Below are 21,779 nucleotides of genomic sequence, written 5' to 3' on the forward strand. Positions count from 1 at the left end.
TCCCCCGGCAAGTCTGCAAACTGCCGCACCCTGGCTGCTCCGACCATTTCCCGGCACTGGTGCAGTCACCTCGGCACAACTACAGTCACCTCGCAAAAAGCCGTGCCCCCCCTCTAATTGAAATCAATGTGGGCCACTCACGTGCATTTGGCGTCGCGGCAGTCGCTGATTTATTTGCGGGAGGGGGGGGGGGGGGGGGGGCTTTTGCGAGGTGACTGTAGTTGCAAAGCGAGCGTAGGAACGTTGGTTCCCACGCTCGAGGTTGATGCCGGAGGAATGATAGATTAGCAACCGGAGAGGATCATGGACACATACCCAGACTTGCCCGAGGGGGTGGAAGGTGTCGACCTGTTGAGAAGGATGGCAGAAGCGAGTGCGGACGACTATCGAACCAAGGACGTTGCTCGACGGGCCGCGTTTGCGGACGGCGGGGCGCTGGCAGCGCTCCTGGAGAGCCGGAACCGCAACGCGCCCTGGAATAGCGGGATACCTTGTTCAGAGGCATGCCGGAGGGTAGAGAGGTGTCCAGAGTTGATGTCGCTGCTAAGGCGAGTCGTCTCCACGAACGGTTGCCTTGGCCGTCCGACCACAGTGGAGGAAGAGGTGCTTGCCGTGTTCCCCCGGGACGACGAAGCCGACGACGCAGAGGACAGTGGGACCAAGTACCGGATGTACGTGCGGGCGCTGACTCTTTCCAACGGGGATGGTTTGGCACAATCGCTGGAGCGATTCGAGATGCTCCGCCCCATCGACACCGGTTTTGGCCACCTCTTGCGGACGCTGGGCTGGGCGGGCAGTGGTGTCGGACCGCTGACGCTGCTGTACGTTGGCTGTTCGATGGCGTCGTCCCCTGAAGGCCGCAAGGTGGATGACGACGAGCTGCGCGTGTCGGTCTTGGCACGGGAAGCGAAAGCGGCAGGAGCGCTAGTGTCGTACCATACGTACACAGTCATGTCCGTCGAGACGCCAGCGGCCGATGAAGACGAGGATGACGAGGATGACGAGAAGGAAGCGCAAAGCACAGGACGCAGCTGGGCCGGGCCGACGGTCTGGCAGCGCGTGGATCCAGACGTGGCAGAAGTGGAAGCGGTGGTGAGGTTGGTTCTTGGACCGTGCGCCCTCAATTGTGCCGTGGGTGGATTCCGCCACGTCGTGAATCTGGCTCCGGCGACGCGCGAGTGCATAAGCAAAGTGACCGATCGGCTGACCCAGGTTTTGACCGCTGAGCACAGTCCTACCGATGAACACAAGCGGCATGAGCGGAAGATCAAGGCAGAGGTGAGGGCTGCTTACCGGTCGAGTATGCCCAAGGTTCTTTCTGAGGCCATGTGCGAGCGGGTCCGACTGTTGGCCATGAAGCAAAGTACCATGGTTGCTTCATGATGCGAAGTAAAGTACCTGTTGGCCATGATGCGAATTCGAGCCAGTGGAGGTGGCCATGAACGACATCGAGGCGCTAAGGAACCCGAAGCAACCCTGCATCTATGGTGCATCCCTCAGATCTACGGAACAGACCAATGCCAGTGACTTCTGGTGGGAGCGGCCTGGTGGTATGGGAATCCTTGACCCATCTGGACGACATGGAACCTCGTCAAATTGTCACATGTGGACTCCCAAAAACCGCTCCTCTGAATCGCTTTGATGGACTCCCTATCCTTCCTTTCGCAAATGACCGGTTGATTCGGCCTGCTCCCGCGTCCGTGGGGATGGGTTGCGTTACCCACGAGCGTTTGAGGTTGCCTTTGAACTTTTGACTGAAAACCCCAAGCAGTATTGCAAAATGTGACAGGTTTCTATGGTGCGATATCATGGGATCCGTGCTCCTTCGCAATGCGGTAAGCGCTCGCTTCGCTCCCGCGACACCTGTCCCTTTTGATTCCCGTTTATTATGGAAGTATTGGACCTTTAGCGCAATGCTCGCTTCGCTCTCGCTTGGTTGAACTTTTGCCCTTGTTCTTCCCTGATATACACTTCCCTGTACGCTTTGGGCTAAGGTGCACATGCCGACCTCGCTAGGCCACAGCTCGCATCCATAGACCGACCACGGTTCCCCTGCCTCGAGCTTCCCTGCGCCTCGATTCGCTCTTGAGGTTGGGAAGATTCATGGATTATCCCTGCGCTTCCTTTGAGCCACAAATCGGGGTTATGCATCAGATCGAGTCTGAACATCAAGCAAAATGCCCGCTTTCTCAGCCTCCGGTTCTTATCTACAGGGCTTAAATGGGAACGGAAGCCCTCCTCAATCTGTGCGACACGCCGAAAGTAAGCTTACCCTGATTTCCCTTCCTTCTGAGACATTATTGACGAGCCTTTACTCACCACAATTGTGACAGCGCGTGACGAGAGGACCCCCCAATATTGGCTCTTTGTCTAAGCCGCCACGTCTTCGCAATCCCCCCGCCGGAGCCCGACCTGGTGGAATTGCATCCACTGGTCATCGGATTAGAAATGCAAGCGGAGGTTGGGGACAGTTCCTGCCTGATTCCCTATTAAAATCAATGACCGCAGACTGTTGACGGATTGTGCAATCACCATCAGGGCGATGGAGGGAAAGTGTTCGATGGATCCGAGTGTGCCTTATCTCTGTTGATTCCCTCAATAACGCAAAGGGGGACGAACGTGCATAGCTGCCAAGTCTGAATATATAACCCACGGCTGTCGAAGAAAGTCGCTCCTCGAATCAAAGAATCGTTTCCGTAAACAACAACTTACTGTAAAACTGGAATTTGGCATATACTTGTATCTCGCAAAATCTGTATATCACCAGCGTACATACCCAAACTACCGTTTCTTCCGCATATACAAACGTCCATACCCTCCAATCATCGCACACCGTCCTCGTTAGAAACTTCGAATCGAAGGAACATCAAGATGGCTCCCGCAGCCCCAATCATCGTCGCCGCAACCGGCTTAGGCGCCGTCGCCGCCTACTTCGTGACACGCAGGGACAGCACCCAGCAGCGTGCCCCAGGCAGTCTCTCCAATCTCGCCAACAGCAGGTACACGCACGCCAACCCGGGCAGTCTGCAAACCCGCCCGGTTAGCTACCGTCACAATGCAGACACCACTGCGCACTATGGAACTGAGCAGAGGTGGGCACGCGATGGAAGTGTCATGGGCTCGTGGAAAAGCTACTAGGCTTGGGTGCGGCGATGTGTGTTGAAAAAGCAAGACCTTGAGGTGGGCGATTGTACCCTGTGCTTATGAGCACATCCTGGCTCCTCTGTTCATAAACTCTTTGGGGATATACGTAACCCTGCTGTTGTGTTCGCGGAGATTGGAGCGCATCTGCGGTGTATTGACGCATGCCGGTTCTGATCGCCTCCGTGTCTTCTCTCATTCTTTAGGCGTGACACCGCCGAGTACGCAGTGCACTTCTCATTCTCTTAAGTCATGAGGGAGCCCGCTTTCACTCGCCTCCCCCTCATACTTGTTTCACCCATCATACTCGTTCATTCTCGTGTTGCTTCGTGTAGTGCATAAGCCTTGGTATCTTTCTTGAATACAATCCTTTTTGGCTCCACCCATCAACCCGTTCTCGCCTGAATACTCTCATTGTCCGTTTTTGGGGGATGCACGGTTGTAATTCGAGATGAAAGTGGAAAAAAAGCGTTCCAAACGGTAGCTGACTCGAGTGCGTTCATATTAACACTCGTCGAGTTTAAAGGGCTGGGAGAGCAGATAGCAGTGGTAAGGGACGGGCGGGCAGGAAGTCGATTGGGTTTGAGATCAGAAAGGTGATCGAACGGAGAAGTTTCAGGGTTTTTTTGAGGAAGACCGCGGTGGCGAGAAGCTGGCCTGCACGAAAACGATTGCGTTTGGCGGCTAATTGGTACACGTCACGCGTCAAAGAACGCACGTGATTCTTGGCCCTACTGTGAAGGTACTGCAGTGTCAAGGTGAACGTTCAGTGGCAAGTCCCCTTTGAAGATCGTCCGAAAGCTAAACTCAGCCTCATCTCTCGACCCACCCCACCACCACAAACCATAAACTCATTCCATATGAATGACTACGAACTGTGGGATAACTCGGGGATCTCCTGCATCAGCCTCCGTCTGTAGCTTTTACGGTTTGTGGCCAATTCGGAGATTCCTTCCTTCGGGGCTGTGCTGGCGTTTCGCGCGCGAGGTTGATGAAGCCCCCCGAAACTTTCGAATAAAGGTTATGTCGCCTTGGCAAATCCCACGGCGGAATGGTGCATGTGCTTCGAGAGCACAGGGGTGCTGCCGATGCGCTACAAGGATCGCCCGCAAATGGCATGCATGTGTGAATTGCCTTATTGTTCGAGGGATCCGCGCACAAGCGGTCGGAAGGGGTTCCGGAGAGGAACGTGGTGTGCGGTCTGCTGCCGGCGTCCCTTCGAGCGGATTATGAATTATGCGGAGGAGCAGCAGCGAGCATAAAACTCTCCTGTCAAGTTCCCATTCTGTGCATTTTGTGGCCTCAACAGCAGCCCCCTGACGCTCGCCCAACATCCCCACTCCTAATACACTCACCTGCAAAACCATAAAGTAGGAATATCCGCCACATATATATCGCCAACCTTCGTTCCGCCACGTCTCTTGAAACCTGGATCGAATTCTGTTGTGTCTCCAAAGCTGCGCCATTTCTCTCACTTGGAATCCTGTATAAAGTCCTCGTATACTAGCATCGGCGCAAATCTTGCCAACACCCAGCAAAGCTATCCATGGTCTCCACCCCACTGAGGCTATTCAAATCGTGGTTCTCTTCCGGAAAGTCAAAGTCAACCCAGCATCGGCGTCACGACTCAACCACAACACTCACGGAAGCGAGGGAAGACAATGCTGTCGCAAGTCGCAACGGCTCGCGACGGTCAAGTGCTCCCGTCGAAAGAGATATCGCTCCCTTTCAGCCGAGCCAGAAAGGCAGGAAGCAATCGTCACGAAGCGGGGAGGACGATGGTACCGCTAGCAGCGCGTCGGTTTGCCAAATCACCCACGTCGAAGGCTTCGTGCTCCATAGCGGCCTTCGAACACCAACCCTTCAGTTGCGCAGTGGCTCAGATAGCTCCCTGTGGCGGAATGTGCGTCGCGGTCACGGATGGGCTTTGCCAACACTCTATGCTAAGCGAGCAGCGGCCAAGCCAACTGAGGGTACCGGCGAAGCTTTCATGCATTTGCCCAATGAGGTTTGTTATCCCAGTTGCTTTTTGTCACGGCATGGATCGAGGTTGCTTGCTGGCTAACATCGATTGTACTCACTTTGTCGTATAGATCTGGATGCGGATAGTGTCATACATCGCCGACCTGGACAATTTTAGCAAAACAAGCAAAGCTTCACACACACTGCTGGGCAACCCTCACGTTCGCCGTGCCTGCTTGTATGGAAAGTACGGAATTCGGCTGTCGCTGTACCTCTCCTACGTCCGCCACCGCCGGCTTTTGGACCCGGAGCTCGTTAGTCTTCTGTTCCGCGGCGGAGCTCGCATCCCACGCTTCATGGTGCAACAGATCACCAACGAGCAACAAAGGGATGGGTTGCCCCTGACGGCTGTACAGCAGCGCATCATGGAGGAAGCAAAGATGTACTATGCTCACAACCATGATTTCAGCGCTGAGGATGATATCCTTACGTTTGAGTACTTGACCAACGATCTTTTGCGGAACCTGCCGGCCATTCGAGACCTCATCACGCGATACCACTTTGTTCCATTGGAGAGCATCACGCCAACAGCCACGTTTCGACTATCCCAGTTGATACAAACGGACATAACGCTTCTTGATACATTGATAGAAGCAAACGGTCTATGGCCATCCTTGATCAATGATAGTCTCATCGGTCATCTCATGACGTCGTGCTCGGCACATTCCTCATCTGCGACGGAGCCCGCAAGTGAAAAATCCGTTGGTAGCATGCTGGAGCCTTACCTTGCCCGAGGGTTTACGCTCACCAGTCCTGTCGTCCTCAGCCAAATGAGAAACAACCCAACGCCACAAGTTCTATCGATTCTGCAAAGGCACGTATCGCCATCGGTGCTCCTGGGAGCCTCGACCCAAGTTCTGGCTGATCACCTTGGCCCATCGACAACGGCATTCTCGCCCACCGTTGTCGAAAACATAGCATCTACTTCGCGCATTTCAGACGCCGTATTGCGCACTATCCTGTTTCATCCAACGAATGCTTTACCGTATCGGACTCGTTGCTACGAGCAACAGTATCCCATTCCAGCTTGGAAGTGGATGGTGCAACACTTTGGCCCCTCTCACAAGTTCGCAAAAGCCGCGTTCGATGATCTTATCGTGTGGATCAATGATGTTGGAGAAATTGGCTTAGCGTCCGGCGGCGCCTCCACGTTGAAGAGTCGCCCGCATCTACCGCATCGGTCTCACAGCTCCGCAGCGGCAACTGCCCGCACATCAATGGACCAACGACCTCCGAGTGCGATGCTGGGATACATGTACCGCACGTCCAACACATCGGCGGTCAACATCGCCGCCGCCAGCAACGCCTTGAAGCAAAGCACCATCGGCAACTCGCAAATTATCGGCGACCTTGTCCTCGAGTTCATGGATCTCGGATGCGCACTGGAACCACACCACTTCCGAGCCGGCCCGTCATCGTCGTCCACATTGGCGCCGAGCCTGCTCTACGCGTTACCCGCTGCGGCTGTCGCGCGGCAGGCGGCTATGATCCGCGAGGCGCAGAGCGTACCGGTCATGGCGCAATGGATAGCGGTTCTCAATGCCCTTGAACCGCTACCGCGACGCATGAGCATCTCCCCGCATCCTCGACGACACAGCATATCCGTGGCATCTGCCTCGGGGACATCCCTCCCGCTCTCTGCTGCAGCTCCCTTATCCTCCGACTCCAATGCGAATGCAGCAGCTGGGCCCACCTTTCCCTCATTGTCATCCCCATACTCCAATCCGAATTCGATGGATCCCCTTAGAGACGCCATTAGCGTCTTGAGAAGCACCATCCTTGCCGTCAGCGGAAGCAATGGCCCCGATTATAGGAACGAGATTGGCGTAGGCATTCCAGTGACGACGCGGGCAAAGACATGGGATGTAGGGCAAACGCAGTCGGATATGGGGAAGAGGAGATGGAGCGGGTGGTTGAAGGGCAAATTTTGATGCGATCCATTATGGTAGCGCGTGTTGAGAGGTCTGTACCCTCTATTCTGGTATTGTTCTGTGTATTCAGGTGTCAGGTGTATATGAATACAGAAGTTGTCTGTATCTCTTTGTGACGGTGTCTACTGGGGTGGAAAGCTATTTGACTAATGATATAATGATAATGCCGTTGTGTTTCTACGATGTGGTGCGTTCTAATGTGTGGTGGCACGACCTTATGTACATTTGAAAGAATGTAGAACCTCAATGAAGAGATCACTTGTCCTGCTGCAGGCCGAGTCGGGCAGCCTTGAACCGGGACATCTTTGGAGCTTGTTGAGGTGGATCTACTGGCGGTTGCTCGGTAATTGGAGGCTGAGATGTGTTGTAAGATCGCGATGTGGGAACGGCGATTGGGGTAGGCGTGTGAGCTTTGGGACTTGCCGTGCCGACAGTAGGTGGAGCTTTGCTTCGCCGTGGCGGTAAGGAGGCGTCGACCAGTGGCTGACGGAGAGGGATTTCCAGGCGAGTAACATTTTAGCTACAAGCTTCGTACAGTTTGTGCTCAACCGGGACAAAACCATACCTCCTCCTCCTCCGCATCATCTTCCTTTGCACGATCGCGAGATCCACCGACGAGGTTCGTCGGCTCTGACCGTTCAGCTTCTTCCGCAGCCAACCGCTCGGCTTTGAACCGGGACACACGCTGCGTGTTGGCTGCTTTCTCAGTGGGCACGATTTTTTTTGGCGTCCGTACTGTGAAATCGTCGCTGGCTGAGGCGGATGCTATAGACGGTATCGTTGGTGTCTCTTTCGACAGTGCCGTCTGCATGAGGATGAATTACGTGTGAGCGACATGCACAGGGTTCAGCAACCATCGCAATCAGCAATACCGTGCGAAGCCCTATGGTATCTGGGAATTCCGTCGCCTGGTGCACAGCAAGTCTTGCGGCTTTGAACCGCGACACTTTGGCCTCTTTAGCCCCCGCTTTCTCCTCTTCTGCAATCTAAGAATAGTTTGGTCAGTCAGCGAAATGAAGTAACAAAGGATGCTTACTCTGCTCACCCACTCCTCCTCAGCAGTAATCGGCTCCGTTGTCTGAGCCTGCAAAATCCGATTCCGTTTCCGGAAGTATTCATCCTGCAGTTCTCGTCCAAATAGGAAGTCATCCGTTTCGCTTTCAGACATGACGTCCGGATCTTCGTGTTCAACGACAGTGTCGCTGAGTGTTGACGACGATTTGGGCCGATGTGGATCTGCGATGCTGGAATCTGGTCGGGCTTTCCCGCTTGATTGAACTGATCGCACCGACATCTGCTTGTAAATATCCGCTGGACTTGTGATCGTCGTAGCTGCTGCGGGGACAATATTCTGCTCTGCTTCCGCACCGTCAAGATTGGCAAAGCTGACCGCTTTCCGTACAGGCTTGAAGTCATCATGGACACTCGAATGAGAGTCTTGCTTCTTCAGTGACGGCTTCAGCGTGCGTTCTCCTTGCACCAAGTCGTTGTAGTCGTCATCATCGTCGTCCATCTCCTCGAACCGCATCTCACTCTCCGAATCTTGCTCAACATCTTCTTCGTCCTCTTCGCCATCCTCCCAGTCACTACCGTCCCCTTCTTCCTCCTCCTTTTCGTACTGTGCTATCTTCGCAAACAGTCTCCTTTCAAATGCTCCCATTGAGGATATATCGGGTTGCGCGTCCTTCTTGACATCCTTCTTGATCTCTTGAACGGGCTTCCGACCTGCCGACGGCCTTACACCATCCCTCTTCGTCACTTCCGTGTTGTTTTCATCGTACTCCTCCCTGATTTCAACATACTTCAGACCCTCTTCATTCACTTCATCCCCATCCTCATCGACCCTGGACTTTTCCAGCTGGATGCCAGCATCATCGTCGCCCGCAACAACATTCGCCCGCGCCTTCAAGTCGTCCATCTTCTTCTGCAATGCCTCAATATGTTCCGACGTGTATTCCCTCCGTCGTCCAATGATCTCCACCGCCTCTGCAACCGAGCGCTCCACGAACCAGTTATCTCCTAGCAGAACCGTGACCTCATTCGTATGCACCAACTGGCCGGGCATGAAAGCAAACGGTCCGAAAGGGACCATCACGTCCTTCTTTGTTGTTTTCACTGCACCCTCTAGGAATTGTGTCAGGGTTGCGTAGTCTTCGTCGTACTTTTTCCAGTGTTGCAGGGACTTTTCGGTGGTGCCAATGACTTCTTGCAGGCGCTCCTTGTAGCGCTGGAGTAGGGCGGCGTCAACCTCTGGTTCGGACATGGCTGCCTTTGTGTCCGTTCGGTGGGGGGTCGTTCAGAGATCGTAATGTTCTACGTAACTCGTCTACGAACAAAAAACCGGGAAAAGCGAAATCTCGCGTCAAAGGAGCACCACTGTCATTTCCCGTCATTTCTGCCTTCCTTCCCTTGAGTGCCTCGTTTTGAACTTTTCATGCGCTGAACTGGGGAAGAAACAACGGGGAAGGAACAACGATATGATGGTCACTTCGAGAAACATATTTTCTTCAATGCTTCGATCATATGTAAAATTTCTTGACATGCAATAGTGTATGCCGTGCTCTACCACTGCCCTCGGCTTATCCTCCATCCACGAATGAAAAATGCAATGTTCAAGAGTTCCTTCACCATTGCCTCTAATACGCCTCTAGATTCCCTCAATGCCAAAAAAAAGGATGCAGAAGTTCGACTGCGAACGCGGAGATGCAATACGCCTCTCCCAGCCGCAACCAAGTAGCGTTCCCTATCCACCGGGGCTGAGGAGCTATCCAAAATGATAAGTTCTAAATAAATACTCTATTCATCGGATCGTGTGTGTATCGCCTCAGTAATCGTCGCGACCTCGTTTCCGACTGGCTTTCTTTGATCCGAGACGTTCCTTGGCTTTCATCTTCTTCTCCTTGTCCACCCTTTTGCTGTAGGCACGCACATGTGAGCCTCATCCTGAATTCCCACACTACACCTATAAAAGGAAAGACACTCACAATTCGTCGATCTTCGCCAACAGCTCTTCCGATGGCTCGTGCTCTACGAGCTCTCCAGCAGACTCTTTCACCATCTCGAAGATTTTATCTATGCAATCCTCGATATTGGCATGTTGCGTTCGATGTCGTTCAGAACTTATGAAGAACTCATTCCGCTTCGTAATCCTATTGGAATGCTGCTCTGGCAACAAATCATGTCTTTAGTTTAGCATGGCTTTGACCAAGCTGAGATTTTCCCAGGGTCACTCCAGCTCTACATACCTTAGTTCGCAAATTTGCTTTCACTTCTTCCGGTAACCATGTAGCTGTCTTCAAGGCGAAACGCATATCCACCTTCGTATTCACTAAAGGATGCGAACACAAGGGCTTGCGCTGTGAGTGATAGTCGGGGTGCTGGAGAAGAGAGCGACGCCTCGTACCTTTGTTCACATTTTGCCCTCCAGGTCCCCCGCTTCTGGCAAACGAGATCTCAAACTGGTCTACAGATGAAGCTTGGTAAACAAAGGCAAACCGAAACTTGAAAGCGCCGACCCCACTGACCTCTTGGTATGGTTTCTCTCGAGAACGTCGATAGCCATTCTTGAGCATTGAACTCCGACTCTTTTGCTGTTGAGTATCGCAAACACGAGGCCACCGGCTGGAAGGCTGCTCGTCTCAATATCGACGGAATATAATGCGACACTATGCGAGGCCCTTGGCAAGCTGAACCCAACCGAAAGCCCGAGAGCGGAGCCAAGTGGAAGATCTTTTTCATGCCGTCGGGTTTCGTCTCCACAAGGGTTAAAAGCAGGAAATATAGTCCACGCGGGTGATAAATCCTAGCGAAGCCAAGAGCGGAAAGTCTGTATATGTAGTCTCGCTTCCTTCTCAGATGTCCGTCTTGTTGTCGGGAAACTCCGACAAAGGCGGTTGCGGGAACAGGCGGGAATGGAACTCAAGTCGTCAAGCAATTCGACTCGAAACCGCGTTTCCGCCTGCCGATGGCCATTGAGGAGGCACCACCACCACCGTCAGCGCCCGTAGTACCCGACGCTGGCGCATTCTGGGTCCAGGGCGGGGCTGGAGAAACTGCGCCTGCTCACAATGGTTCAGGGGTCCTTGGCCAGAATGTCAGCCCAGCCGCGGCTGAGGTCGCTCGAAAAGCTCTATCGATGACAGTCCCTCAACCCCTTACGGTTTTGAGGGTCAGCCAACTGGATGCCGAGCTGCTTGATGGAGAGCTGACCGGCATACTTCGGGACCAGCTGTTAAGCGTGTTCTCCCTGTTCAAGGTACGTCGCGCGAAGTGCTCGTTATGTTTCGAGCTGCTCAAGGTGTGTGTGTGCTAACTGGAGATCACCAGAGCTCAGTGAAAGAGAAGTTCGAGCCTGAAATTATGGCACTCTTGCATTTCGTGATGTATCAGCTGTCAATCTATTCTACGGGCGCCACCTATGGTCTGCAGCTACAGAACTTGAAATACAGGGACGAAAGCCGGCACAAAGGCAGACGTGAGTCTTCTCTCGATTAGTTCGACCATCCAGGCCGCTGCTGATGAAGCAATTTTGAAGTTGAGGTGTCCTCCGCTGATGCTCCGCTGAGCAAGAGACAAAAGCTCCTGCATGCGTTGTTGTGCATCGTTGGACCGTGGGGCTGGCTACGTCTGAACAGATACGCGACAACGCAGGGTTGGAGCGAGATGCACGAGGTAGCATTGACGGTTGTACTCGGGATTGGCTTTCAGTTCCCATACTGAGCAGAGGCTGATTGTTAGGCGAGCTGGTACAACAAAATTTGGCACTCTCTGCAAAAGTTTGAGAATTGGTATCGAGGACTGTCCCTACTGAACTTGTTGGTGTTCCTGTATAACGGAAGGTAGGGCCAGCGTTCTGCATCCGACGTTGCGCGCGACATTTTTCTGACGCGGTCCGCAGGTATCGCTCCCTGGTAGATCGGATACTCGGGATGCGCCTGGTATATAAGCAACGGGAGATGTCGCGGCAAGTCAGCTTTGAGTTCATGAATCGGCAACTGGTGTGGCAGGCTTTCACAGTATGTACCCGCTTTCGCTTTGCCGCCGATGCCGTTTCTTTTCGGTTGTCGATGGTGCGCGCCCGATTGACTTTTAATTTCGTAGGAATTCCTGATGTTCCTGGTTCCACTCGTCAACATCGAGAAAATCAAGAACACGATAAGTCAGTCAATATCGGGTCCGACCATCGTAACACTTCCCGACCACCTATGTGCCATCTGTCACGCCAACAATGCGAATAGACCGGTGATACAGGTTCCCTATATCACCAACTGTGGTCACAAGTATTGTTATTATTGCATCAAGTACGTAACTGCGAGGGCAATTCACTTGATGAACCAAGGCTGATGAGCAGTGTCACTTCACAGGACGAGCATGATGGTTGATTCGTCGTACCATTGTCTTCGATGCGGCCAGCAGGTGAAGGAGATCACTAGAGCGTTGGACTAAGCAGGGAAAGCAAAAGGAAGTGGAATCTGGGGGATGTGGCGCATGACGCAGACCGACCGTGTGGCTTCTGATGAGGTGAAACTGGTAGATGTCGATGACTTAAATGCCCACATCCCGATGCCTCCACCGAGTCCGGTATTCTCGCCGCCTTCCGCTCTTTGATGCAGCAGCGACGAACCGCGGGGCCGGCATTCGACAGTAGCTTCAATCAGGGACTGCTGGGAGGCCAACATCCTGACGCCGGTGCGCCTCGTATGCTTGATGTTCCCGCCTACCGAAGTATCGATGGAGTAGATAAAAACGACGAGTTTTTTCTCGAGTATTCATCATGCACTCAACAGCGATACCTAGCTTACCACATGTGGGAACATTCAAGACCTGACGTCTCTGTAAACCACACAGGCGAAGCGCTCCTCTGAATGCGAGGTGAAGCCCGCGATGGACCGGATCCCATGGGAAGTGTGAGCTAGTTGAAGTTAGGAAGAAAGCAAATCGCACTTTGCGTTACATAGGTTCTTCCACACAGTATATACAAGCACTGTAATCGGGCAGCCGTTTAATCTTGAATGTCTCAAATCATCATCCACACTTCACAAATATTCATCGTCCTCCTCATCCGACCAGTCCAAATCCGCCTCGTCCACGGTCAATTCCGCCAACGCTTTCTGCCCCGCCTGAGACGCCGACGTATTGAAGATGACCTCCGCCACCACCCCAGGCTTCTTCGACCCTGCCTTCATCGTCGTCAGCGACGAGCCAGGCCTTGACCCTTCACTCGCAGTAGTGCCAAGCCCCGCCTGTACCACCTCCTTCGCCCTCGCCAACTTCACCATCGCGTTCTTCCGCCCCTCCCTCGTCAACTTCCTCTCCTTTTCCCGGCCCCGTCCTCGCCGAAGCTCATAGTCCTGCACCTTGGCGAGTCGGAGCTGGACCATCTCGCTCCTTACCATGGCGTCCCGCGCGAGCTGCTTGTTCCGTTGCTCTAACTCTTGCTTTTGCGCGAGGAGATGCTCGGTTTGCTGGACGATGTGACGGAGGTGGGTTGAGAGCGTTTCGTTTTCGGCGTCGAGTGAGGCGATGTGCGACATGAGGTAGCCGTGTGCTTTCTAGACCGATTATGGGGTCACTCCGTTCAGTACTGACTCCACAATGAAAGAGCCTTGCACAGACCTCATGAGCAGCACTCTCCATCTCCCTAATCCTTGTATCCGTCTCCTTCTGCACTTTGATCCGTTCCTCCAACAACGTCCGTTCCAACTCTTGCATCTGTACCCGGTGCTGCCGTTCGGACTCCTGCATCTCTTTCTGCACGCTCGCTATCTCCGCTTCGTGCCGTGCTCGATGTGCCTATGTCAAGATCTGCAGAGTCAAACATGTTGAAACTGCTGCGGGCGGCTCAGCGAAGAAAATGGCCCATACCATGACATCTGAGAGGCCGTTGACCTCCTGCTGTTTGACTTCGATCTTCTCCTCAAGATCGGCTATCATAACCTTCAGCTCTGCAAAGAAGACCTTACACATTCAGTTCTGTGGAGTGATATAGCTTGTCTTTTGGGTCATACACCTACCATCGATCCGCGCCTGGTTAGCCTTCTCCTTCTCCTTCTTCCTCTCCAGAAACGCTTCGAAATCCTTTTTGCTGCCGTCGATCAACGAGTCGATCGCGGACTGCTTTTCAGACTTTTTGGATTCGAGGTAGGTAACGTATTCGGCCTAGAATCCCAGAAAGACGGAGGGTTAGCGAGACTGTGCGATGGCTTCTGAACTCTGCATGGTTCGGCTCACCGTATCTTGCTGGCAAGACTCGATTTCGGTTCGGTACCAGTCGTTCTCTTTCTTTCTATGTTTCATGGCATGAATATTCATAATGCATTCCACACAAGACATTGGCTGATGTGCACATACAATCCTTCGCATTTCCTCTTATAGTCATCCAGCTCCATTTCCAACGTATCCAGCCTAGATAGGAGTAGCCTTAGCTCCCAATGCACAAGTATCCCAAACATCAAATCTACACCCACCTCGCCTGCAAAACCCCCTCATTCAAATCCTCCAACCGAAACTCCCCCGGGGCTCCCGTCTGGCCTTTAATGATCTGCTTGGCAATCTGCGTGCCTACGGTGACTTTCCTGGTGGAGGCTGCGGCCGATGCATCGCGGGAGCCGGATTTGTCTCGTTTGTGGGACTTTGCCGATTTTTTACGGGCGACCATTTTTGTAGTTGATGTTGGTTTATGCAGAGGTGACCTCGATGTTGACTGTCAGTCTTTCGATGTTTGTGACTGGTGAGATATCCAACAGCATGTGGGCACAAAGTTTTAGGGCACTACCTTATCGAGTAATAGGAGGAGTTCGGCAACGAGGGGTAGGAAAACCGATTTGCAAAAAACCCTGTCAATCCAAATGTGGCTTTTTTTGACGGGGCGGCCCCGTTAACAACTCCGCCATGACAATCCTGGATTTCCAACTCCAGATGGAACCTGTGTAGTTGCAACCCTGGATTGGAGATGCAACTCTGGATTTCGCAACTCCAGATGCATCCGCGAATTCATATGCGGATAAAAATGATGGATTACTGTTTCAAAAACTTAAATAAGACATGATGTCTACGCTAATCTACAAATAATGACTATCATACATATGCAGTGTGCCCAGTTGCGAAAACCCCCAATCTACCGCCTCTTCCCCTTCGCCTTCTTCATATCCCTCTCGTACCCACGCATCGCCCCCTCCTGGTTGGCCAACTGTCCCATAATCTTATCCATCTTCTTCTTATACTCAACATCCTTCTCCTTAACCGCCGCCAGCCTCTTCCGCGCCACAAATGCAGCATCTTTCCTCAACTCCCTGACGGCGCCCTTGAACTCCTGCTTGTACTCGTATTTCAGCTTGGCGGCCTCAACGCGCTCGCGGTTGGGGTCGCGCGCGGCGCCGGAGGAGCGGGATTTGCGGTCGATGGAGTAGTTAGTATCGAATTTGGGGACGAAAGTGGAGATGGGGATCGGCTTGAACTTTTGGAGGAGGAGGGGGCGGCGTTTGAGCGTGTGGGTTGCAAATTGGGTGGTTAGTTGTTTGTGGGTGCTTGTGAGGAGGGCTGGGATCGCCCCAGTGGGGAGGGAGTCTGTGACGGTGGCGAGGAGATTGGCGAAGGGCGTGAAGACTTCGATATAGGAGGGTTGGTTCATATGCAGCCGCGCGAATCTGCCGAGCATGGTGAGAGCCGTAAAGAGAATGGATTGGCGCATCGATAGATCGATCGATTCTTCCACGGGGACATTGTCAGTGGAGAGTAGCTTCAAGGACATAGGCGCAACTTCAGCAGCGTTCAGATCCGGAAAATCCTCTATGCGCAAGAAACTCGCGCGCGCCTCCAGTATGGGGACGGTCTCGAAGACGGTGGTACCCTCTTCATCAGCGTCCTCACTCTTGGTCAATGGCAGCGCAAGGGCGAGCGTGGTCGCGATAAAGTTGATGACCTCAGGCACATATCGCTTGGACAACACTTCAAACTCGTGGACAATATCGCACAGGTAGAGTCCTGCAATCGTCCCACGGAAGCCCGCAACCGGGCACTGGGAGAGATATTGTCCCATCAGCAGGAGAGCGGGTGTCACGACGGGGTGAACCAAATCGGAGGTGGAGAACACTCGAGAGATGAAGCGGAGTGTGAACAGGGCATCGAGTGACGGCCACGCACCGTTCCGTCGCGCGGCTGAAGGGGATGACAGATCTTTCACGAGCCGCTTTTGCAGCTTGGTAAGCCTCTCGATGAAGTGAGTACTGGCTTGCTCAGGGAACTGATGGCATAGCTCGATAATGTGGACCGAGAGGGCGTTGATGCTGTTGAGATCCTCGGCGCCCGTTGTGGATCGGTCAGCTTGCGGGCTAGCCAGAGCAGATACGTGCTTGAACAAAATGTCCAGCAGATTCTCCAACGTTTTGCGGTTATCTCCTCCGAGTTTAACGTGGTGCAAGACACGGATACGCTGAACGATCGTCGCTTGCTCTTCCGGGTTCCGGTCTTCCATGAGTTTCGAGAAGTCTTGCACCGTTGTGGGAGCCTCAAAGATGTACGGCAATTCCTTGGCGGCTGCAGCCGCGCCTGGCGCGGCGGCATCCTTCTTGAATGGCAATTTGTGCGCTGACGCAGGAGCTGCTTCATCATCCGAATCCGGGCTGGGTGGTTCATCACCCATGTTGACCATGTCTTCGACCACCCAGTTCTCTGTCAAACCATCGGCATCTACATCCTCGCCTTCTTCATCATCCTCCTCACTTTCCTCAAGCATGGAACCCTCCTCTTCACCCTCATTGTCGTCATGCTCATCATCGTCCTCATCGTCCTCATCATCCGAGTCCTCATCATCCGAGTCCTCAGACTCCTCTTCGTCGTCATTTAGCTTCCTCTTCTTTCTCATGAACACCTCCTTGTTCATCAGCTTTCCATCGCGGTACGTAAGGGGCATCTCTTCCTCGTTCTCAACCATCTCATCCACAGCAGTGACATAATCGTCATCGCCAAGATCATCCGCTTCAGCAGGGCGTTTCGTTCCAGACGATTCCCTCTCAAGACGGGCCGCCATTTTTTGAGCCTTCTCTTCCTGCTCAGTGGGCAGACCCATCATCCTCCTTTTCCGATCACGCTCCAGCTGTTCCAAACGGGCTTTCTCGTCAGCGGCTTGCTCTTCCTCGGTTTTCAATCGGTCGGTAGGTTTCGCACGACGCTCGGATGCGAGCTCTCGCACGAACTGGTCGTAATCGTCGTAGTCAGCTGCGGGCTTGGCGACCTTGTTCTCTTCCTCGACTACTTCTGCCGTCGAAGCGTTCCGACCTCGCTTGTCCGAAACAGGAACCATATTGGAATCGGTAGCTCCCGTCTTGGAATCCCGAGCCCCGCGCCTGGGCTCATCCTTGAGCGGCGCCAGAAGACTTCGGATGTCATCCAATTGAGCGTCCAGCTCGTCAGCCAGATCCTCATCTTCCTCTTTCTGTTGCTGACGTTCTCGCTTGTGCAGTTTGCTCTTTGCAATGATCTCCTTCATGATCTCGTTTTTCGATTTCCGCTTTCCGGTCCCGTCGTCCTCCCCTTCGCCTTCTTCATCGCTGAAACCCCCGAAGTGGGTGTACCTGACGGTGTCCTTATCGATGTGACCCGGCTCGTCTTCGGCGTCCGAGCCGACTCTGTGCAATCCAGCGTCATTGAAGGCGTCTTCATTCAAAGCTTGACCCATGTGCGTGAGTTCAAGCTCCTGATCTTCATCCTGGTCCAGGTTGAACATGGACCCTTTGGAAGACCTATTCGACTTCTCCTTCATGAAACGTTCCAACATCTTGTCTTCGACAGACATGGTTGCGTCGTGTTCTCCGAAACGCCTATCCACGAAAGCCGAGTCTTTATTCTTTCGCTGCATTTCCACGGCCAACGTCCGCATCCGATTCTCTTCTCCGCGCTTCCGCACAAGCCCAGGCCTTCCTGGAGCAGCACCTTTCACTTTTCTGCCTATGACTTCATGCTTCTGACGGTTGATCTTTAGCTCGAAAGGGTTATTATCTTTTGCTTTGGAGGATATTTGTCGGAGAGTGTCACGAGCTTCCTTCCGCCCGGACAAAGCCGCCGCACGTTGTGTTGCTGACTTTTTCTTTGATATTTTCTGGTGCTTTCCGATTACGCCCGCGTCTTTCAGTGAAGCCTTCAGCCGCTTCAGTGCTGAACCACCTTTACCGGCTTTCGCTTTGTCGCCGCTTCCTCCCGCTGGATTTAGTTTGCCCATGCTTCACGACACTACCCGGAAATGGGTCGAAAAGTTAGCTTTTTTCGAGAAAATCCACGCCACTGGCGTCGCCTCCCCTGTACCGCTTCCAGGCAACCTTACGAGAGTACCTTTCCCCTCGGCTGCGGGGAAGAGCAAAGGAACAGTGCTGAAACTGCCACAAGGCTTACCTGCAAGGTTCGGGTGCGTCTGTGAGTTTTAATGGGCCGCTTTGCTAGCTTCCAACACACACCAACAGACAGTCCAGGTTCCAGCGAGTGCTGCCCTAGTACCCTAGTGTGATATGTGGGGGTCTCTTGTGAGATATGGAAGCCAATGCTCTCGGGACAGGGGGAGCAAATGGCGAAAGCGAGCTGAGTTCTGAAGCTTTTCTTTTCGCGCGTTTCGAGCTTTCGAACACCCTGGGGCAGCTGGGAAACCCCATGGCACAAGCTTTCGCATTTACTATTCACCACAAATAACACATAAACGTTGCCCATCATGGGCAAAAAGTCTCGCTATCAGAAGAAAAAGTTCGAGAAGAGAAAGGGCCCGAAGAAGTCGACCGGCGAATATGGAGACATTGTCCAGAAAAACGAAAAGTTCGAGCACTATTACAAGGTGGGTATCCTATGTTGTCGTAGCTGCACAGGTGCGGTCTTCTGGGAAGTTGAAACGTATGCCCTTCTGAACAGACGCAGGGTATTCTTGCCGAAGACGAGTTTGACAAGTTCGTAGACTCGCTGAAGGTTGTTCTTCCTACGAGTTTCAGAATTACGGGAAGTCGCAGGTTAGGAACAAATTGCCTTCTCCAAAACGTCTCAGGAACGTCGGATAACTAAAACGCCGTTTGTGCTCATCGGATAGCCATGCGGAAGAGCTTCGTGACTTGATGATCAAGGAATACTTTCCGTCTATGGAAGATTTCGAGGTTGACGGCGAAAAGGTTGAGGTCCCCAAGCCACTCCCGTGGTGAGACAAGAGGCTGTTTACATGTGTATATGGGTGCGTAGAAGGATGGCTCACCAAGAACTCAAAGGTACCCCGATCAGCTTGCATGGGTCTCAACAATCTCCCGACATGCCCTGCGAAAGTCCGCTGAACTAGCAAAGTTCCACCGATTCCTTGTTGCGGAGACTGAAGTGGTACGTAGCTGGTACATCTTCGATGAATGTACCTAAAGATAAACCTAATTCCTTACGTAGGGCAATATTAGTCGGCAAGAAGTGGTGAGCATGATTCCTGTCGAATTGTTGGACGTAAAGCCAAATCACTCGGTCCTGGATATGTGTGCGGCGCCCGGAAGCAAAACTGCACAGATTCTGGAGGCAGTTCACGCTGACGAGTCGGAGGCGATCCCTGATGGCCTGGTCATCGCCAACGACGCGGATCAGGCTCGGTCGTACATGTTGGTCAAGCAGGCCAAGCGTCTGCAGAGTCCCTGTTTAATGGTCACCAATCACGACGCACAGCAGTTCCCGGCGATATATTTCACACCAAAGGATCTGCCGGAAGCAAAAACTCTACGGTTTGACCGCGTACTCGCTGATGTGCCTTGCAGTGGTGATGGAACATTCCGCAAGAACAAAAACATCTGGAAGACATGGACAGTGGGCAACGGAAACGCGCTTCACCGGGTCCAGTTGCCGATCTTGCTCCGAGGATGCGCTCTGGTGAAGGTTGGGGGCCGTATCGTGTACTCGACGTGCTCCTTTAACCCGATGGAAAACGAAGCCGTGGTGGCAGCCGCCATTTCGCAGTGCGGTGGGGCCTTCCGGCTCGTAGATGTATCGAAAGAGCTACCTGGCCTCATTCGTCGACCAGGGATGACAAGCTGGAAGGTTCAACATAAGGACGGCACGTTTTACGAGTCGTACGAAAACATTCCAGAAGCAAGCAGACACCAGATGGTGCAGACACTCTTCCCACCAGCTAACGCGGCAGAGATGAACCTTGAACGATGGTAAGATGAGGCACGTTGATTTACGAATTGATGGGGTGACCACTAACCGTGACTTCTGGTGCCGCGCAGTGTTCGCGTTTACCCGCACGATCAAAACACGGGAGGTTTCTTCGTTGCTGTGCTGGAAAAGGTGGCCCCATACGGTGCCCTAGACAAGCTGGAAGGCAAAGGAGCACCAATCTCGGAAGCAGAGGCTGCCGCAACGAACGACGCTACGACTGTCGCAGACGTGAAAGATAACAGGTACAGCCCGTGACTGGATATAACCGTTGGGAAGCAGATGGTTGATGTCTCTCCTTCGTCTGCTCAGCATCGCGAGAAAGCGGGTGTCTGAAGGAGACAGGTGCGCTGCCTGGGATGGGTTACCGTCTGTCATTCAAAATGCTGGAAGTCTCATTGTTGCTCGTATTATAGCGAACGGGAAGCGAAGCGGATACATTTTGAAGAGAATGAATCTAAAGAAGATGGTCACTCGAAAGCTACTTCTTCAGACGAAGCCGTCGAGCCTCAGAAAAAGAAGGCGGCGTGGAAAGGAAGCGAGAGCCCCTTTGTATTCTTGAACCGAGATGATCCCGAGTTGCTGGCAATTAGGTCCGTGTCTGGGGTCCAGGATGGTGTTCGTGAGTGCATGTAGGCATTGACCCCTGATCTTTCGTTTCAGGGAGTACTACGGACTGAGCGACAAATTCCCCAAGGACAACTTTGTCGTCCGGTCTGAAAACGACTCTTGGAAAACGGTATACTTTGTTTCGACAGCTGTCCGCAATATCGTCACAGCCGGAAACTCGTATCGCCTGAACGTATGTTTGCATCATCGCATCTCTAGCATACAAAAGTGCACCGTCCATGGCTCACCCGCTCCATCTCTCTTCACAGATCGTAAACAGCGGAATTGTGACCTTTACGCGAAACTCCGCACACGACGGAGGTGCCGGCAGCCCCTTTCGTCTCAGCAACGACGGCCTGTCTACGATCGCACCCTTTGTGTCCGACAAGTGTGTCATCCAAGCATCACTGGCCGATATTAAGGTTTTGCTGCCGATGAGTTACCCGAAGTTTACGAAATTCAGCGACGAGATGAGGGAGATTTTCGAGAAATTGCGTAAGTGGTTGCAAGCCGCTCGATTTTGATTCCGGATTTTCTGGAACATTGTATTCACCGGAGTTGTTGTACAGCTGTGGGATGCTGTATCGTCAAGTTTGACCCAGCGACAGAGCCGGGATATAGTGGAAGGTATGTCTACCATCCCCATATATTTGTTCGGGCCTCGTAAAACTGACTCGACCGCTCCTCCTCCCACACCTCATCAGTGTCCGGACACCCGTCCTCCTCCCCATCTGGCGCGCGGCAGTCAGCATCTCGCTCCTCATGAACAAAGCCGAGCGCAAATCGCTCATGCATCGTCTCACGGGCGAAGACCTCCCCGAGGACGAGGGACTCGACAACAAGAAGACACCCGCCGAGCCCGTGGATGGTGATGAGGCCGGAGAGAATGAGGTTGCAGATGCAGATGCCGTAGTGATTGAT

The 21,779-nt window shown here is 53.1% G+C and overlaps 9 protein-coding genes across 9 annotated transcripts, besides 1 other annotated feature; 5 read left to right on the forward strand and 4 right to left on the reverse strand.

The window, feature by feature from the left end:
- Positions 1 to 47: part of a sequence feature (Protein overlapping with rRNA (EV422DRAFT_508476, KAI8817917.1) was converted to a misc_feature.) that runs on past the window's edge.
- A 256-nt stretch (positions 48 to 303) lies between these two features.
- Positions 304 to 1,383, forward strand: EV422DRAFT_570072 (uncharacterized protein; the record flags this gene model as incomplete). The annotated part of the gene is made up of 1 exon (XM_053072836.1): positions 304 to 1,383. The coding sequence occupies one exon, from the start codon at positions 304 to 306 to the stop codon at positions 1,381 to 1,383; it is 1,080 nt and encodes a 359-aa protein (XP_052922886.1).
- Positions 1,384 to 2,598: 1,215 nt separating this feature from the next.
- Positions 2,599 to 3,624, forward strand: EV422DRAFT_539346 (uncharacterized protein). The gene is made up of 2 exons (XM_053071050.1): positions 2,599 to 3,180; positions 3,348 to 3,624. Exon 1 carries the CDS (start codon positions 2,872 to 2,874, stop codon positions 3,136 to 3,138), a length of 267 nt encoding a protein of 88 aa, XP_052922887.1. The 5' UTR covers positions 2,599 to 2,871; the 3' UTR covers positions 3,139 to 3,180; positions 3,348 to 3,624.
- A 907-nt stretch (positions 3,625 to 4,531) lies between these two features.
- Positions 4,532 to 7,257, forward strand: EV422DRAFT_198496 (uncharacterized protein). The gene is made up of 2 exons (XM_053065269.1): positions 4,532 to 5,149; positions 5,235 to 7,257. The coding sequence occupies exons 1-2, from the start codon at positions 4,688 to 4,690 to the stop codon at positions 7,092 to 7,094; spliced, it is 2,322 nt and encodes a 773-aa protein (XP_052922888.1). The 5' UTR covers positions 4,532 to 4,687; the 3' UTR covers positions 7,095 to 7,257.
- Positions 7,222 to 9,577, reverse strand: EV422DRAFT_198402 (uncharacterized protein). The gene is made up of 4 exons (XM_053065268.1): positions 8,140 to 9,577; positions 7,967 to 8,080; positions 7,660 to 7,899; positions 7,222 to 7,577 (listed from the first exon to the last, which is right to left on the reverse strand). Exons 1-4 carry the CDS (start codon positions 9,355 to 9,357, stop codon positions 7,350 to 7,352), a joined length of 1,800 nt encoding a protein of 599 aa, XP_052922889.1. The 5' UTR covers positions 9,358 to 9,577; the 3' UTR covers positions 7,222 to 7,349.
- On the reverse strand, positions 9,576 to 10,945 carry EV422DRAFT_198299 (peptidyl-tRNA hydrolase domain protein). The gene is made up of 5 exons (XM_053065267.1): positions 10,619 to 10,945; positions 10,498 to 10,557; positions 10,340 to 10,422; positions 10,079 to 10,254; positions 9,576 to 10,009 (listed from the first exon to the last, which is right to left on the reverse strand). The coding sequence occupies exons 1-5, from the start codon at positions 10,830 to 10,832 to the stop codon at positions 9,919 to 9,921; spliced, it is 624 nt and encodes a 207-aa protein (XP_052922890.1). The 5' UTR covers positions 10,833 to 10,945; the 3' UTR covers positions 9,576 to 9,918.
- Positions 10,946 to 11,229: 284 nt separating this feature from the next.
- Positions 11,230 to 12,539, forward strand: EV422DRAFT_499539 (Pex12 amino terminal region-domain-containing protein; the record flags this gene model as incomplete). Its single annotated transcript, XM_053068091.1, has 7 exons — positions 11,230 to 11,349; positions 11,421 to 11,568; positions 11,629 to 11,765; positions 11,832 to 11,932; positions 11,992 to 12,109; positions 12,195 to 12,394; positions 12,458 to 12,539. 7 exons carry the CDS (start codon positions 11,230 to 11,232, stop codon positions 12,537 to 12,539), a joined length of 906 nt encoding a protein of 301 aa, XP_052922891.1.
- Positions 12,540 to 13,129: 590 nt separating this feature from the next.
- On the reverse strand, positions 13,130 to 14,751 carry EV422DRAFT_508482 (uncharacterized protein; the record flags this gene model as incomplete). The annotated part of the gene is made up of 7 exons (XM_053068752.1): positions 13,130 to 13,645; positions 13,710 to 13,886; positions 13,959 to 14,038; positions 14,108 to 14,252; positions 14,325 to 14,379; positions 14,445 to 14,498; positions 14,561 to 14,751. 7 exons carry the CDS (start codon positions 14,749 to 14,751, stop codon positions 13,130 to 13,132), a joined length of 1,218 nt encoding a protein of 405 aa, XP_052922892.1.
- Positions 14,752 to 15,096: 345 nt separating this feature from the next.
- Positions 15,097 to 18,697, reverse strand: EV422DRAFT_539362 (nucleolar protein 14). Its single transcript, XM_053071051.1, has 2 exons — positions 18,480 to 18,697; positions 15,097 to 18,320 (listed from the first exon to the last, which is right to left on the reverse strand). The coding sequence occupies exon 2, from the start codon at positions 18,307 to 18,309 to the stop codon at positions 15,211 to 15,213; it is 3,099 nt and encodes a 1,032-aa protein (XP_052922893.1). The 5' UTR covers positions 18,310 to 18,320; positions 18,480 to 18,697; the 3' UTR covers positions 15,097 to 15,210.
- On the forward strand, positions 18,698 to 21,450 carry EV422DRAFT_539364 (cytosine(34)-C(5)-methyltransferase). The gene is made up of 10 exons (XM_053071052.1): positions 18,698 to 18,909; positions 18,984 to 19,078; positions 19,156 to 19,260; positions 19,328 to 19,433; positions 19,494 to 20,251; positions 20,321 to 20,494; positions 20,562 to 20,594; positions 20,666 to 20,842; positions 20,913 to 21,051; positions 21,128 to 21,450. Exons 1-10 carry the CDS (start codon positions 18,790 to 18,792, stop codon positions 21,380 to 21,382), a joined length of 1,962 nt encoding a protein of 653 aa, XP_052922894.1. The 5' UTR covers positions 18,698 to 18,789; the 3' UTR covers positions 21,383 to 21,450.
- Positions 21,451 to 21,779: the final 329 nt, after the last annotated feature.

The sequence above is a fragment of the Fimicolochytrium jonesii genome, assembly GCF_025526975.1.
Source record: "Fimicolochytrium jonesii strain JEL569 chromosome Unknown EV422scaffold_24, whole genome shotgun sequence".
Lineage (NCBI taxonomy): Eukaryota > Fungi > Chytridiomycota > Chytridiomycetes > Spizellomycetales > Powellomycetaceae > Fimicolochytrium > Fimicolochytrium jonesii.

Bases quoted from the DNA above. Each gene is read 5' to 3' on its own strand.
- EV422DRAFT_539346 (XM_053071050.1), top strand. From the start codon at position 2,872: ATGGCTCCCGCAGCCCCAATCATCGTCGCCGCAACCGGCTTAGGCGCC.
- EV422DRAFT_198496 (XM_053065269.1), top strand. From the start codon at position 4,688: ATGGTCTCCACCCCACTGAGGCTATTCAAATCGTGGTTCTCTTCCGGA. The intron at 5,150-5,234 runs GTTTGTTATCCC...TTTGTCGTATAG, and splicing joins TCATGCATTTGCCCAATGAG to ATCTGGATGCGGATAGTGTC.
- EV422DRAFT_198402 (XM_053065268.1), bottom strand. From the start codon at position 9,357: ATGTCCGAACCAGAGGTTGACGCCGCCCTACTCCAGCGCTACAAGGAG. The intron at 7,900-7,966 runs GTATTGCTGATT...ATCCTCATGCAG, and splicing joins ATACCATAGGGCTTCGCACG to ACGGCACTGTCGAAAGAGAC. The intron at 7,578-7,659 runs GTATGGTTTTGT...CCTCTCCGTCAG, and splicing joins ATGATGCGGAGGAGGAGGAG to CCACTGGTCGACGCCTCCTT.
- EV422DRAFT_198299 (XM_053065267.1), bottom strand. From the start codon at position 10,832: ATGAAAAAGATCTTCCACTTGGCTCCGCTCTCGGGCTTTCGGTTGGGT. The intron at 10,255-10,339 runs GTATGTAGAGCT...TTGCCAGAGCAG, and splicing joins AAGCAAATTTGCGAACTAAG to CATTCCAATAGGATTACGAA. The intron at 10,010-10,078 runs GTGAGTGTCTTT...GCGTGCCTACAG, and splicing joins TTGGCGAAGATCGACGAATT to CAAAAGGGTGGACAAGGAGA.
- EV422DRAFT_539362 (XM_053071051.1), bottom strand. From the start codon at position 18,309: ATGGGCAAACTAAATCCAGCGGGAGGAAGCGGCGACAAAGCGAAAGCC.
- EV422DRAFT_539364 (XM_053071052.1), top strand. From the start codon at position 18,790: ATGGGCAAAAAGTCTCGCTATCAGAAGAAAAAGTTCGAGAAGAGAAAG. The intron at 20,495-20,561 runs GTACAGCCCGTG...TCGTCTGCTCAG, and splicing joins GCAGACGTGAAAGATAACAG to CATCGCGAGAAAGCGGGTGT. The intron at 20,843-20,912 runs GTCCGTGTCTGG...CTTTCGTTTCAG, and splicing joins CCCGAGTTGCTGGCAATTAG to GGAGTACTACGGACTGAGCG.